Genomic DNA, 17445 nt, shown 5'->3' with positions numbered 1-17445 from the left:
GATGGATGAGCAAGCTGGGAAGATAGGTTGAGAAATATAAAAATGTTGCATCAAGAATTATACAGAAAAACACGAGACCGCACGAAAAATTAGGGAAAGGATTAACTGCATCTGACACTAAGACAATAAAGCTCTGTCAACTGAAAAGAGATTTACCAAAGACCTGGAATGATCCTATGACTGGCCAAACGAGTACATAAACAAGCAAAACAATACACATGATTGAACAAGACGGTAAAATTTGCTTACCGCATATGAATTTAATATAATTTTATGTATATAATATTCTCAGAATGATGCTTTCGGCGGGTCACCACAAGAAAACTTGATTTGTATTCCTTGCCAGCTCTGCCGGGTTATTCGATCGTCAAAAGAAACTTAGCCCCAAATTCATTCAAGGAGAATTGGGGTGGTGATATTGGAAGAATGAAACGTGAGGAAGGAAAAGGGGGGGGGGGGGGGTCGAGCAACCGACTTCATATTACATGGATTTAACCGACTTCATATTACATGACTAACAGAGAACGACTGCTTTGGGACACAAATTCAAGTCCAAAAAGTCAAATAATAATGCCTCAGCACACCTCATTATCTGGCGGAGAAACCAGCTACATAATCATTTGCTTGCCGTTATGACTTGATCTCCTGATTACGTTGTCTGACATACTTTTTTTTTTTTTTAGTTAACCGAGTAGGAAGTGTTACGAAGTAGTCCACTCCACAACACGTGGCTATCTAACGCAGCGCACTTCCACACGAAGGGGACAATCAGCACAGTAACGTTGCAATTCCCAGGGCACTTTCGCGAATACAACTACGTTAGAAAGTTACACACTAGATAGCTACAACAAAATTAAACCTGTTTTTGTTTAATAAACTGATAATGTTCTATCGATTTAATGTCAGCACGGCTACAGAACTTGGAAATGATATTCCTATTATTTGGAGCGGAGAGCATAATGATTTTTTTTTAGGATATAAAACTTTTCGTATAATGTCGAAAGACTTAGCTGGCGACGACTTACCAAATAAAAATACTGCAAGGCCCTAACTGGGACTCTAACCCACAAACTACAAACCACAAAAAAAAAAAAAAATCTTCAAAAGAAACGCGCGCGAATTAAAACCTGCTCCGGATTTCAAAGTTTCACCTGTTTACGAACAGAATTTAACAGTAGGCTGATATTGTGATTGTTTTGCTGTTCTTCTCTCTTGGTTTGCTTTACGCGGAATGCAAATGGTTAAAAAAGTTTTCAAAATAAACGTATTTTCAGTTAGAACCGAAATGGGATCATTACACCTTTTAGGTAGATTTCGATGGAAAGACTTTATATTCCAGTCGTTACAATAGTTACTACTCAGGTTTTTTTTTGTTTCATGGTCCCTAATCCCTAATACCATCGTAGGCTCAAAATGTTATACATATATAATTTATTATAAATAATGGCGGTAGTAACACCCCACGAAAATATGTGGAAATAAGTGTCACTCCAATTTCGCTGCAGCGACAAAATTCGCAATGGTTGTAGAGCTTCGTTCAATTAAACATAATTCAGACGCTAAGCGTTTTTATTTCGAATACTTTTTCTGTTATTTCCAATTAAAAATGTTGTTCAGTACCCAACTTCAAAGACGTATACCAATACCAGCCTTGGGTCAAAGACGTATACCAACCTTGGGAAGCATAACGGACCTTAAGTCGTATTGATGTTTTCAACTTATTTTGTCCTGATGAACCTGCAGCTGAAGTTTGTCAGTCGAAACTCACCGAGTGAGTGAGTGAGTGAGTGAGTGAGTGAGTGAGTGAGTGAGTGAGTGAGTGAGTGAGGAATGAACAAGATAATCACAGTAAATTGGAAATTCAAACAACTTCCTGACTGATAGCATGAGATTTATAGATGGAAAATCTCCAGAGGGCGTTTATGGGCTAAATTACACGACGGGGGTATATTAGGGAACGTTTTATTTTCCAAAAACTGCAAAATTATTACATAAACCTGAATAATATTATTCATTTTGAAACAAAACAAATTTTATTTGGACCACACGACCACGAAACCACACCGCTCTTAAAAATTACACTATTTTTTTTAATCTGAAGTTCTGCACGCTAAATATTCTGCGATAAGCAAAAACGTTTGCAATGGTCCGCAAAACTACATCATAGTCATTTATTTATATCCACGAATTTTTTCTATTGGTGCTTACCATAATTAAATATCTTTTAGAATGATGAGCAGGACGATGGGTAAGGGAAAAGTAGTTAGTAAATCTGTAGTGATTTAATAATAACTGGTGACGTGTAGATGCGAAATGTATTCGTCACGGAAATATACTTCCAAGTAATAACTTTTACATAATATTTGTCAAAACTTTTTTTTTTTTTTAAGTTAAGGTCAGCGTGTTTTGCGCCCAATATATAGGATGACAGTTTAAGAGCAGTGGCAGCAGAAGTAGAATTATTTGACAGGGTTGGCAAACGTCCGGGCTTTTTTGCAGGTGGGTTTTCTGCATTTTTCAATGAAATCACGTTTTTCTGACATTATCTAGATTTTTTTCTTCCATAAAAATCTTTTAATTTTGGTGAGTTTTCCGGAAATGCTATTTGAAACAATAAATTTGTTAGTATTGTTACGATTTACCTGCGGGTTCGTAAAGGATAGCCCAATTAATAGATTTTATTTCACACACACACAGTTTTATTTATTACCACTACTTGTCACTTACAAATAATCTTCTAAATTGGCAGATAATTAATTACACGTAAATAAATGTAAATTCCCCAGTCACTCGTTTCACACACCTCGCTGGGCCGCACTTCCGACGCAACTCTCGTCGCAGCACCCCTCGTGGGTCTCCGCCGCGGGACTCCGTCGCCGCACTCCGCCGCCGCCGCCGCCGTCACACTCTTCGCCGAGATCCCACACGACGACTCGCTCGCCACTTCACTCGGAACTCCGCCGCGCCCGCGACTCTATCGCCCGGAAACTCCCGACTCCACTGAACTCACTCACTCCCTGCCCTGGAACCTTCGTCCAAGGACTTCGCCACTCTGCCGCACCCGCGGCACTATCTCCCGGAAACTCCGCCGCGGAACTCCCGACTCCACTCACTCACTCAGACTCTCTGCCCTGGAACCTTCGTCCAAGGACTTCGCCACTCTGCCGCACCCGCGGCACTATCGCCCGGAAACTCCGCCGTGGGAGAACTCCCCACTGAACTCTGACTGACTCGAAGGTCGGCCCAACCTCCTTATATAGCCCTTGGGTTCCCGTCCAGAACAATCGGGCATGTCTCCGAGATATCGCGCGACCTTCGCCGTCGAAATGTCCAGAAATGCGTCGTGAGTCCTGTCGAAGGACGCGGCGGCTGCTCAAAGAACGCCGATAAACGCAACAAGCATCGGGTTCCCACAAAACGCGCCGATAAACATGTCTGATTCTTTTTATTCCGCAGTGCGGCCTCTTTTAAGTAACTCGATCTGAGGCAGGTGCGCGCTGGGACGGTCAGGATGTCGCGCGATAGTATGACACGAGATACCAGGTAGAGGATGCGGGTGGAAGGGGGCGCGGACAGGCCGAACGAGCGCGGCGACGCCAAGCACTGCAGCCAAGCGCGATCATAACAGTATTAAGGCTATCGAAATCCTTTTATTTAGTCCACACTCTTAAGTTTTTCAAAACGGATTTAATACTTGTGTGAATTTCTAAGGGGTTATTTATAAAAAGCCGAAATCAGCCTGTTTTTTTTTGTACTTTTGTGTTCATCTGTAATGTATGTGTACTTTGTTAAGTGTTATTTATGCTAAGTTGTAAGATGTTAATTTTCGTAATTCTAATTTTATTTATATTAGTATTGAAAATACTCAAGTGGGTCAAGAAATATATATATATTTTAAATTTGGGTTTTATTGACAAAAAAAAAAATTCAAAACCCACGGGTCGGGTACATGGCAGTGAACCCTGTATTTGGCGGTTCCTCCGTCTCCTGAACTATGAAATGCGTGCGAGTTACTGCGAACATGCCATCTCGCCGCCCGCCCATGCCCCGCCCGTCACGGCACTGTGTCAACTTCGCTGGGCATTGCGCAGCATCTTGTTGCTCGGACGACCGACTATCTGCCGGCTGCAAGCAAACACCGAGCCGAGGGGAAACTGTACGTGACGGGGAGCAACAACTTGAGGACACCCGTATCAAGCCATGTTCGAGGGGAACGTACACAACACATTACAGGCGACCCAAACACACTGCTGTGATTAGCCTCGCCAAAAAAAACACATGAGCGCAGCAGCAACAGAAATTGGATTGCGTCTCGAGCCCGCACGAAAAAAAAAAAAAAAAAAAAAACACACACTCAGCGGCGAGAATAATAAGTTATGCCTATTTTAAAACCATTGTACATGTCTCGAAACAAAATAATTTAGTAGTTGTTAACCGTCTTTAGTTTATAGCCCTCTTTCTCTGTCTAGCAAAACATTTTGCAATTTTGATGACCATAAGCAGAACAAACGTACATTGTCCACTAAAAGTTACCACATCATTATCATTTTCAGGCTGATAACTAGTGACTAAGTAAAAACAATATGCAGATGTAACCAAGACGAAGTCCCGTAGCATTGTTGTACGCTCTTATGTACAAATAAAGAAATGAAAAGAATGAAACATGAGTTCGTCCCTGACAAGAGCAGATCACGAACCACTCGACAGAAGTCCAAATGAAGGATAATAATTAACAGCTGACTGAAGTAAACAAAGAAGTGCATCATCGTCCCAACGCTGTCTGCGCAACACAAACCACGCCTTCTCTTAGGCAATGAGGCAGTGCCCGCATCCTCCAAGTACACAGTTATGTACCGCATACGTCTGCAGTTCGGACGTGCGTGTTTCACTGGATCAAACAAGAGCGCGTAGCACACACAACCTTAAAACTTTTCTACGCCCGCCATGTTGAGTTATTGCATTTTCATATCATTATTTTTATGCTTGATGCAATTCCTAAACAATGCAAATTACTCTGTGTATCTCTGGCACATACATCTATTCCACACTTATTTGTTACTTTTTTTAGGTAGAATTTTTTTCGGAAAATAGTATTAATTAAAAGTTGTGTCTGACTAACCAAGTCGTTGTTTCACTATAAGTTTCAGGGTATAAATATGACTTACTTCGACAGTTCTATTTTCTAAATGTTTCTTCATAAAATTCAAAATTAGAAAAAAATACAATATCCCAAAGTGAAGTATTTTCTTAAAATGTAAATAAGTTATTGAAAGTCACAATTTTAAATTTACAAAAAAAAAACTTAAATGACGTATATGATAAAACTATATTAGCTTATAAGGTCTAAAAAAATTATTTTCACGATAAAAAAAAGCACATTTTGCAATTCATTGTGAAGTTAGAATTCTGCAATAGCAACGTAATTATTTTTGTCACGGACTTAGTTAAAAATTATTAGCTTGCAAAAATTTGTAATTTCGAAAGAGACTTTTTGTATACGGTTATGAAAGTTCAAATGGGAAATTTTTCCCTGAGACGAGCAAGTTAGAAAAATATTATAAAGGCTTCCGCTCTCAGTCGATAATAAAAAAATAACTTTCTCCATTATAACAAAAATGCTAATATAAAATGGCTTAAAAAGACCGAAGGCGTTATTCCCCCATCCCAACCCCTCCATCGGAAATATGGTGTATTATTTTTAATGAGTTGCCATTTTCTTTCCTACCGCCCGAAGGCTGTGCGCGTACGACGCATACAATCAATAGCATGTTAAGGCCAACACTCGCTAATGAAATCAATTGCTATGTCGCTTCTAAATTCAAAATCCCAAACTAGGCAAGAAGTCATTAATGCGATATTTCATTTTTTTGAAATTCTTAATAATTGTAGTCAATCCAGTCAGTATGTTCAACTTAATACATGTGCAGGAATGAAAAACCGCTTTTAATATTGAGTTTTATATTTTTTCAATGCGGAACATTTTGAAAGTTCTGATAATTAGTTCATAGTATATTAACGATAAGTCTGATTTCAATTAAACTCGGGCTGAAAATTCATCAAGGAAAAATTAAAACACAAACACACAGAGCCTTGTAATTTTAGTTTTAAGTGTCCCCCAATTGGAGCTGGAAACTTTATTTTTTTGTGAATGGGAGGAAATGTTTGAAGTGAAGAATTGTATTAAATGGCTTCCAATAAACATTTTCTATTTTAATTGAATCCAGTCATTGAATTGCATCCACGTGTAGAGAGAGTAAATCGAACGGATGGAACCCAGTTAAGTGAATACTGTACGGTGCAGAAAGTAGAGCTGTAGCAAACCTTATGTATTCGGTACTGAGTAACGGGTGCGCCATCTAGTAACGAGTAACGAAACGTTACACACGGCTGCATCTCGTCACTCACATTTTTCGTATGTTTCACGCATGCACGCGCTTATTCGATGAATTTAAAAACGTACGTTACAAAGAACGATGTTAGTTTATTAAGTAAAGTATAATTTGGAAATTCGTCGTCCAAGTTTTTTACTGTTTATTAAAGGTATTGTGTGTGTAGAAAAAGTTTGAGATTGGAACAGAAAAAACTTAAGAAAGTATTTTCTTGCATATAATAAAGCCGCTCTAATGAGATTTAATTGTTTCTTGGTTAACAAAAACTGTTAATTATCAAATATTGTTAATTGTATATATTCTATTTATTATTATTTACGCGACGTCATACTGTACGCGTACGCAATACGACTCGATTCGTTGCTGTAACATAACATAGCATGTTATGCGGTATCAGAAGTAACGAGTACTAATTGTTATAGTAACGAATACATACGGGTACGCTTTTTTTTCGTGACTTTTACACCTCTAGCAGAAAGGCGGTAAGGTGCACTCACCGCTGCGGTTGTCCAGGATGTCGTGGTAGCCGTGGATGATGTCGCTCACCAGGTGCGCCATGGCTGCAGGAACTGTTCACGCGGGGGCGCGGAGTCGCACTAGGAACAACTCGATGACGTCACGCGTCCGGTTTGGAGACCACGGCCACACCTGCAACAAAAAATAGAACACACCTTTAGTTAGCTACACCAGGGTGGCCACTATATTTCTGATAAAAAATTCCAGGTTTTTTCCAGGTTTTTCCAGGTATTTTCAAGATTTTCCAGGTTTTGCAATATATATACAAAATGACATGTTTTTTGTAATACATGATACAAAGCACACATTTTAAAACACGGAACTGTATAGTACTAAATATAAAACAAAAATGCACAAAATGTGATACATACCCAACTAAAAAAACAGGTGGCAGTTTACTAAATATATATTTGCCACATAACTTTAACCTTTTTTGTGTTTTAAAATTTCTTCGTCTATGAGAGCGGTCTGTTTTAAGGCATCACTCATTATTTTGACTTTTATTGCCCTAAGTTCCCTGAGGTTCTTTTTTTTTTTTTTTTGAACCAAATATATTTGGTATATTTTGTGCGTATTAAACAGGGCACAGCACTGGCCGGCTGGTGGTTGTTTTCATTCAAAACGTGGCTAAAGAACTTGCATGGATCAGGCTGAAAACATCAGGCTATACGTGTAAGTTATAAGGAATCTTATTAGTGTCATGAATTGAGAAATGTTTTTCGAGTAGATACACACATCGACCTACCGGATGCTCGCCCGCGTCTTGTTTTAACTGTCGCAGCGATGTTTATTTTGACAGCTCAAGCAATTATCTTTTCCCGTGAGTTGATAGAAAAAGGTCGCTTCACACAGCATAAAAAAAGGAGCTACGCCACTTATTCCCCACGCAGGAAACACACTGGCTGCTGTCTGTCATCCCCCGCATTTCCCCCTTCCTTTCTTCTAACATTCCACGTCCCGCCTCTCGCGCGAGCAATAACGAAGCGATGTAGCAGTTGCACCACGCATTGGGTCGTGTTTATGCTTTGCTGGTGACCGCAGGAGGTCCAACATGCTTTTATTCGGTATATATGATCTTTCATTGCGTTTTTTTTAAAATATTTTTTTCTGTTTTTCACATTTTGGTCAAAATTTCCAATTTTTTTACGGTTCCCGAGAATGTACTCGTAAAATCACTGCTTCGTTAAATACGGTGTTCGTGAAATCGGGGTTCTGGTGTACATAATGATTATATGTTTAGTATTATTATTTTACAAATTTTAAGTGGACATAGCATTACCGACGTTAAAGGTAAGTTAATGCGGAAGGTTTATCGGCCGGCCTCAACACGCTGCGAATATTCATAAAAAAACGTGCAGTGTCGTTAGTTACTGGACATATTTGACAGTTTATTGATAAGCGATGGATTACAAGACGTCGTAGTTTATAACACCGCTAAACCGTTGGAAGCTACTAGTATAAATTAAAGTACTAATAAAACTTTGTTACAGGAAGCGTGGGCTTCAACCTGAGCAGGTTGAGTGGAAACAAAATTCTGTAACATGCAGGTTTCTTGATTGGTTATTTATAACTCTATTGTAATTCTTAGATTTGGCATGGCTTGTAAATGCTCCCCTACCCATCGTATCGATCTTGAAACTTTTATTGCATATCTTGCATCTCGCACAAGTTCTGTCTTTCGCATCCTCAGTAGCCCATGGAACCTCAAGACTCATAACGACAGGAATACCTAGTAGACATTGCCGCAATAGCTTCCTAACAAACTGCACAGCGTAAGACTAAAACCGCTCGAAGACTTGTACTGAACAGAACAAATTAGAACAACACCCCGTGTTGCACGCCGTAGTGCGGTTCATATTCCCCCTCCCCCTCCGCCTCTTAGTGACGTATTGCGTCTATGAGGAAAGAAGAAACATGACACGCCTGGGAACACTACAGTCGCTGCCAACATGACACTGTACAGATTTGCCGCGTGATTATCAGACGCCGCGATGTACGTCTTATATAAGTTGTGCGAATTTACACCGCAGCATTTGCCCAGGAAAGAAATAAAATTCCAGACAGTATCCCGGTTTTACCCGGGCCCTTTCAAATTCCCGACATATTCCCGGTTTTTCCCGTTTTCCCGGTTTGGTGGCCACCCTGTACACGCATTTTCTGACGGTTGAAAAAAAAATATATATATTATAAATGTCAAGATAAATGTTTATTCGTTTTGTAACTTCTCTTAGAATTCTGTACGTCCTTGTAGGAAATTTTTTAATGACCCGAGTTTTATTTATTTTTACACGGAAATTACATACTGTCTGAAAGAGTATAACGAAATGTGAAAAGTAATAAAAAAAAACCGCCCCCTACAAGAAAAAAACTTATTACTGTTCCGAAACCATAATTTAAAAAATAAAAAAAAAATATCCTACCACAGCAACGTCCGCCACGTTGCATACTTGCAAAAAAAATCGTGTTCGAATTCTGGCAGGCGATTTATCTGAATGTTTGGCTGTAATTACACGTTAACGCATCCCCCCCCCCCTCCCCGAGAGTGATGTTTGGGAGGTTCCCAGGTTAGGAGACGGCCTCTGCGTGTCTCAGATCCAACCAGTCAGAGGTGTATGATGGTGAGAGAGGCATATGCTTGCTCATGCTTATAGAGCAGTGTCCTCTGAGCGCAAGGCTGTGTGTGGAGTGGCGCGCAGTCTACGCCTTCGCATCATCCACAGGACAAACTATGATAGTTTAACGGTAACCGTAACATTATATGGCGAAGAAATGAAGATTAAGATGCAATGCAAGTCCCACGAGTGCTTTCAAGACTCTGCACCGGGTGTTTCATGCCTACAAATTCTGAAACCACGCGTATTGACAATTTTCGCTCTTCTAAAAATAGTTTAAAAACGAAATACGAAAACATAACTACTCATCCGCCCTCAACGCATTGGTTAATCCGGGGGGGGGGGACAAGGGGTCCAAACCCCTCTTCAGGAATTAAGACGTCCCTCTGACTGAGGAGGTCGGCTCGCGCCTGCAAAATCCGTGACTGTGAAAACAGGATTGATAAACGTGAACGACAAAACTATGTCTTACGGAATACATTTTTGTAAATATTTGTAGTTTTCTGCTTGCTGTGTGCATTCAGGCCAAAATATGAGCAGTATCTATAAAACATTCAAGCGCCCTATTCAAAGATATAAGTGTCCGTTAAAATCCACGCGCATTTCATAACCACCACCCCCCCCAAAACCACCACGCGAAATTTCGCGGACCTCCCTTGCGGATCCCACAGATTCTCAGCGAATCCTTAAAATGCTTTTCGTAAACAGCAGGGGCGCTACAACTAAATTTCCAAAGGCAATATACTTTTTTTTATAAAGAATCAATCGATCCCTCCTATTGAAGCGGTCCGGGGGTCCTCCCCCGGGAAAATTTGTATTTCAAGGTGGAAAATGGTGCTATTTAAGCAGTTTTATTATCTAAGAATTGATTACAAAGCACTTTCTTTGCCCCCGTTTGCCCTCACTTCAAGGTTTCAGAGGGGGGAGGGGGGCAAAATACCCTTGCCCCCCCCCCCTGTTGTTGCGCCCCTGGTAAACAGGTCCCACTTGTATGTACAGAGCAGTTTTTTTTAAATCTCGTGGTTTTTAGTGTGGCCGAGTAGGCGAGCTGGGTTCCAACGAGCTGGGTTTCAACCACGCGGGAAACATGCATAGTGTGATTTGACGGGGTTTATGGTCAGTCATGGCTGTCCGCGTGGAACGCAGACCACGCGAAGTAACACCGTATTGCAGATGACGAGAAAGTGTGCATAGAGCGCAGGTTTGGCGCGGGAGAGATGTTTTTCCCCTAGTCCCGCCGTCACGATGTTTTTCGGTCGGGTAGTACACTCCGGGAGCCAGGTGCCCGCCATGACGTCACGGCTGGAACGCCGCGTGGAAAAGGAGAGGTTCTGTTCGTAAAAACAGACGAATAAAAAAAAGGGAGGGAGGAAAAGAGGAGGGTTGACCTATTTCCGGCCAGTCGTGGGGAGAGCTAGCCGAGTCTTGAAAGAGAGGAGACCAAACAGTGTTTCAGGTGTACAAGGATTGGGAGTGGGGGGGGGGGGGGAGGGGGAGGGTTTCACACAATGTGTAGGCGACCAGTTATTGCACAAACATCGCCTAGCCCGCAGAGTACTTATTTACCATCTCCGAACGGCCCTTCAAACGGGAAAAATATACCAAGAGCGTGTCGCACTTGGAGGCGTACCGAAAGTTGTTTACACACGATTTACCATAAAAAAAATTACCATAAAAATCCCTTAGTAATCGATAACTGTAACATTCGAGGAACGAGATCCGAATAAAAAATATACGATGAATGTAAATTCACTAGAACCTATAAAGCCGGAAAAAACTTCATAAATTCATCCATATAGACAATACCAAAGATGATTAAGGATTTACCACCAGTTAAAATGAACAATATACAAATATAATTCTAGTTTCGAATTTGAGAATAAGATGATCTCAACCATCACACATAAAACAAACGTAGCGTTTCCTAAAATTATTCAGATCTTTTCCTTCGCACTGTGGCTTTTTTTTTTTTAAATTGTGTGATAGTCCCGGTTGTGTAAAATAAAAATCTGTTTCTAAATTAATTTTAAAACATAACTTTTTCGTTTTTACATGTTGAACAACTCTTTCAATTTCGCTCCTTCTCAAAACAAACTTAAAATATTACCTTTTAAAAAATAAATCCACTGTAGCGGTTACTTTTAAAGGACTCGCTAACTCGTCTATTTTTTTTTGTTCACAAGCACACCGATTGACGCTTGCTGTTAGCACTAGAGTAAATAACTAGCATAGAAATAACTATTTTGGAAAGTGACCTAATCATTGGTATGTCACACTAATAGTTATTGGTTTTCTTTTATCATGCAACTTATTTAGTTTATAAGTTTGTTTCTGTTATTTTTAATTTGACTAGGTCAGAAATTTCCCGGGGTGCGTTTATGCCAACGTTGGTATGAACAGTGAAGCTCGACAGAGAATTGAGCAGAAGCTTTAAGACTGTAAAAAACCTAAACTGTGATGTTATATTATTTAAAGTGTTTTTTTTTTGTTGGTAAATTTAGGATTTATGTATTTTTATATGTCGTTATTTCAGTTGTTTATGGTCGTAGAATTATTTTTATAGTTATTAGTGTTATTTAGTGTGTAAACAGTGTGATAGTCTGTCGGAACTATTTCCCGTCGGTGGCGCGCCGATAGCGAGTGCGCGCAAGGGTGAGAGTGGGAGGGGGGGAGGGGGGGGAGGGGGGAGGGGGGGGACACACAGTGTTCAATCAGGATAGCTTGAGCGACCGGGCGGAGACACAGCACCGTGCTTGCACGCGGGCGGTTTCCGCGAGTGTTTGCTGCGACACGCATTTCTGCACTTTATCCAAGGCGAATACCTTTTCACGTATTACATAACGTGGAGCGCCCATTGGGAGTCTCGTGCAGAAGTCTGTGTGACCTTCAAGACGTGGTGTGCGGGGCGAAAAACGCGAGCACCGTTACGTCACCTGGCGGCGGAGCGTGTTCACGTAAATGGCGGTAAATACCGCTTTACCAGGTTTACCAGGAGCTTGGTCTATGCCGGGGCATGCGAGACTGAGTGTGCCCAATTCTCCGAGAGATTAAGAGAAACGCAGCGACTTTTCAAGTAAGTGTTACCCGCCCAGTGTAACTGCACCTTGAATAAACTCAAACTCGGGACGTGTCCAGTGAGCTTGTTAGTAAGAATTTTTTTTATGAAGCCTGGAACTGCTTAGTTTTCCCCCCCATTACGAATTATATATGCACAGAAACTATAAGGACAAATAAATACCTAACCAAGAGTAAAATATTTCCCCTCCTATCTAACAGTAGTTAGCGGAGGGAATTTTATCTTAATGCCAGCAAGTAAAAAATTAACCACGAGTTATTTCTTTGTGAAATAATTTTACTTTGTTCTCTTATGGGTAAGTCTTAACTTTACGAACAGCATGCGTTCGATTCAGATGTACAAGTTTTCATAACTGCCTGCGATTTTTTTTACAAAATGATAGCATATCGCTGCCAGCTACACGAGGCTTACCATTGATAAGAATTACTAACTTTATATTAATTGCACGCTTAGTTAAGTGATTTTTTATGCTACAGATTGCTAGTAATTACACAACCTAACGCTCCATTTTTTTTTAATGAGTGGTATTCAAAAACATAATGGAATGGACTCCGGTTCGCAGTCACAAATCAAGATTTAAAAAAAATAGGAACGAATAATTTACTCCTAATAATTAATGCCACCATTAAGTTGGAGACATACTTGCATTGTAAAGAAAATGATTACAGATGGAATATTATTTGCACACGTTCTGGTCACGAGCATGAAGACAAGTGCGGTGATCGAATTGCCACTGCACATTTTTAAATAGTAAGTGTTTCCACTTTATTTATGGGTTATATTTATTTTTCTTCCCGGACGGATTTCCGGTACTTCTATACATATTACTCATCTTTTATAGTTAAATTTCTTGGCGAAAAAATATTTCCGCGTCAGCATTTCTACGAAAACAGACAAAGTAACCAAGCAGTTTGCCAGCGCCACATACAGCGCCAAAGCGTACAATCCCTCAGAGCTGTAACCCATAAACTGATTGAGCAATAAACCCCCCGAGGCTGGGTTGTACCCCAGCCGCCTCCACAGGAAGATGAATGACGTGGGCATGATTGGGAGGAATTGGGGAAATGCAGAGGGAGGGGAGGCAAACTAGGCGAAGAGAAACAACAAGTCACTTCACCATCGCCTTCGGCAGTTTGGACGTGAAATGAAACAACCTGGACCTTTCCGGCTCATCAAACAAGAGCTCAAACAGGTGGGGCATCGCAGTAACTATGGCCATGATATTGCAGCGTAGGGTCAGTCGGCGACCACGTCGTACAGATGACAACTACTGTGCTTTAAAAGGAGGAGGAATCTATCCACCTGAAAAAAAAAAAAAAAAAAAAACCTGGATTTCTGTGCAAGCACTGTGTGACCAACAGTTTACTGCGAACAGTGAATGAAAGTACACATTTTAAAACACGAAAACCAAATTTGTACGTATTATGAATTTAAATAGTGTAGTGAGTTTGGTATTTACTCCCAATTTAAAATCTACGGGCCGCAACGTGTAAAACGTAAACAGAATACTTTTGAGTTAGTGTTTACCATGATGGCGATCTTACGGAAGTTGTTCGTGCGGTGCATTCTATCTTCCCGTGTAAGAAAAAAAAACTAAGAAAACGTGTGTAGTTAATGTATTCTTTGGGTGCAATTATTCGTCAGCATGTATGAGGAGCGATACATCGATATGGCCCACGGTAAGCGGCGCGGGGCGCAGGCTATGGACCAGGGAAGCCTTCTTTTCACAGACGAGAGAGCAAAAAACCGAAGTTCCCCGAAGTTCATACTTTTTTTTCCGTATCTTTAATGTAGCTATCCTAACCAAATCAACCGTCCACGATGTTTTAAAGTATTTATAATGTAGCTAACCTAACCTAATTGACCATTAGTATCCTTTTATCAATACCGCCATATTTATTTACAATGAACCAAAAAAAAACAAACCGAAGATGCACGATCGAGCGTTTGTCTCTCTCGTGTGTGAAAAGAAGGCTTCCCATGGACCAGTCTCCCCCGGGGGCGGATCGATTACTGGCGGAGCGGTGCGCGCGCGCGGGGATCTGGGTCGGAGGCAGGCCTTGACACACAGTCGGCGGGCCCCTCGCCCCTCACGCTCCCCAGCAGTCCCAGACAACCCACGGGGAGGCTGGTCGCCCGGCGACACGGGAACAATTGCCCCCCACATTCGATTACGGGCCCCCTGGACCCAGGGTCGGATATAGTATAAAATATTTGATGAATTAAAAAAAAAAATGGGAACTATTTTAATAAAATTCCTTGTCGAAAATAAGCCCCAAAGCCGGAGTTTCGCATTTTTCCAAGTTTTTTTTCTTTTTTTTTCCTTTTATAGGAGCCGTTTCGTTATATAGTTTAAGATTTCGGTCTGCAGATCGAATGATTCGACAGTCGACGCAGCTGCTCCGGCAACTTATTCTAATGGCGGGTGCGTAAAATATGTGTGATTCGCGTCAAGGAATGTAGCTGAAAACACAATTTGCGTATATATTTATCACGCTCGGCATTATTTTAAAGGACTGCACGTTGAATTTCCTGTCAGACTTTCGTATTATAAGTGGTTTTGCAACACGGCAACCATGCATTTGCTCGTTAACGAAGTTAGATGCTACACATCATTGGCGAGTACTGTATTGAAAGACTAGCTCACATGTACCGCCCCCCCCCCCCCTCCACAACCCCAAATTCCGCCGAAATAACTACCATTCAAACGTTGGAATAGTTCCTAACGCCAATGCACATCCAATAGCCAATGAACCCATTTCAGGAATTTAATCAGGACCGTGTAGTAAAGTTCTCATTTTTGACGTGACAACGTCTAATAAATCGATGAACGCCGGCTGCACGCACGAAAAAGGATGACTCATTGTCCCGTTACGCTCATTGTACGCTTGCGCCGCATCTATCTCTCTTCCACTCGATTGGAACAACTATCGATTTGACTTTTTCGAGGCACATTAAACTTGAAACACTCCCATTCGTTTCCTACTTTTCCTATAATCGTCTTATCAACAGAATTACACAGATTGGAAGAAGTTAAATAGCAAACATGTATAAAAGTTATAGTTAAATTAATCTGTTCGTTAAAGTAATAAACATATTTGAATTAATGAGTGCAAATAAAAGTAAATTTATCAATTAAATTTTAGATTTCATTTCACTCCATTGTATCCATACAAAATAGTGATAATTCAATAAAAATTATTCAATTTTATTCATAAAAGTATGCAATCATTTCATCAATGTTTTGTCATGACGTTGTCACGTTAAACTATCGTCCGTAAACCGACTTTACAGAAAACCAATTATTTTTTTTTAAATTCGAACAGGACCATTTTAAAAATAATACGCAAAATTATACAAAATATGAAGTAGGTCTACATTTCTTAATGGAACGTGCAGTTACGGCCCGCCTCTACCTAGACACACAGTGTGCAGAGTTTCAGAAGAAAACACGCGATTTGAAAACTGTTCAAGATATCCGAGTGTTGTCTGCTTACGAAGAACATTTAAGAATACGCTGGAGTAGTTCTGTTTCCGTAAGTCGGTTCGGATCTGTATTTTTAAAAGAGAGAAAATGGCTAAAACAAGTGTTTTCAGAATGATTTTTTAGGGATACCAAAAACCCGGTACAGATTCTTGACAGCGATCAAGGGACTCGCATTACAACATTATCTTCATTTCTCCGCCATGTAATGTTACACTTACCACTTACGTCTCACTGTTGCCAAATGCAAGACTTCGCGCCGGTTCAGAGGCGCCTCTAAGCGCAAGGCTCTGGACTGGCGCGCAGTCTTCACGTCGTGCGTTAGGATAACTATGATATTTGAACGGTAACGATAACATTATTTCAGAGAAATAAAGGTAAAAGGTGTAATTCAAGGTCCTCGGGCGCTTTCAATAATCTGTACCGGGTGTTTCATGACTAAAAATTACTCTGAAAATAACGCGTTCTAAGCCCTTTTCACTCTTCCAAAATTTCAGTTAAAAAAAATAAAAAAAAAAAAAACGGAAATAGAACTTCCCATCCGCCGTCAGCGCATTTTTAAATTTATTTTTCTCCGTAAACAGACACCAATAGGATATGTTGGGCAGTTTTCAGAACGTGTGGTTTCTTCTGAAGCCTCTGCACACTGAAGGCGGAGTCTTTAAGGGTTTCAGTATGATCGAGCGAGATGGCGCAGAGGGAAAAACTCTCTCGCACTCGCGAGGTCTGGGTTCGAGTACCGGCTCGTGCACGCCTGACATATGTTCTCCATCAGTAAACGGCAAATACTAGACTGCCTCCTCAGTGTAGTCCATAATCGATTCCTCCACCAATAGGGTGTCTTAAAATGTTATAACGCTAAAAATTTAAAAAGAAAAAAAAGATATTAACATCAAGACAAAGTTTTTTTTTAACTGACTACCAAACTCAAACATAAACATAAACACATTCAGGAACGGAAAACCACATAACCCAACTACACGTTCGCAAATGTTCATTTTCAGTCATCCCAAGAGCGACCACATTATTTAGGGATATTACGAACAATCCTTAAATATGTTTGTGTCCGTGTGTAAACTGGTATCTAGTAATTCACCGCAGAGGAGACAAGGCAAGAAGGAAAAAATGTGTGGTTATGAGCGTCCAAAAAGGTATTTACCGACCAAATTTACGAACACATCAGTAAAAGATTGCAGAAGCCCACTTAAGAACGGTGCCTGTTGCAATGGCTTCCACTTGCAAACGTTAACGATTCCGCAACAGGGCGTTAAGCAAGGTTAACTCTCTTTTTAAAGTACTAGTTATGTGAAATTTTGAAATTATTTCATGAGTCCCATAGTCACCAAAGGCAAGACAAGGTCGAGGTAC

At 40.6% G+C, this 17445-nt stretch overlaps 1 protein-coding gene across 1 annotated transcript in view; it reads right to left on the bottom strand.

Moving 5' to 3' along the window:
• Positions 1-17445, bottom strand: part of LOC134533132 (very long chain fatty acid elongase AAEL008004) — a 139388-nt gene that overhangs the window by 73253 nt on the left and 48690 nt on the right. Inside the window, exon 2 of the mRNA XM_063370413.1 lies at positions 6887-7037. Within this exon, the coding sequence (XP_063226483.1) occupies positions 6887-6947 (61 nt within the window). The 5' untranslated portion in view covers positions 6948-7037. The remainder of the gene's footprint in view (positions 1-6886; positions 7038-17445) is intronic.

This window comes from Bacillus rossius, chromosome 6 (assembly GCF_032445375.1).
Source record: "Bacillus rossius redtenbacheri isolate Brsri chromosome 6, Brsri_v3, whole genome shotgun sequence".
Lineage (NCBI taxonomy): Eukaryota > Metazoa > Arthropoda > Insecta > Phasmatodea > Bacillidae > Bacillus > Bacillus rossius.
Note: the sequence above shows the minus strand (reverse complement) of the source record. Positions and strands in the feature narration are given on the sequence as shown.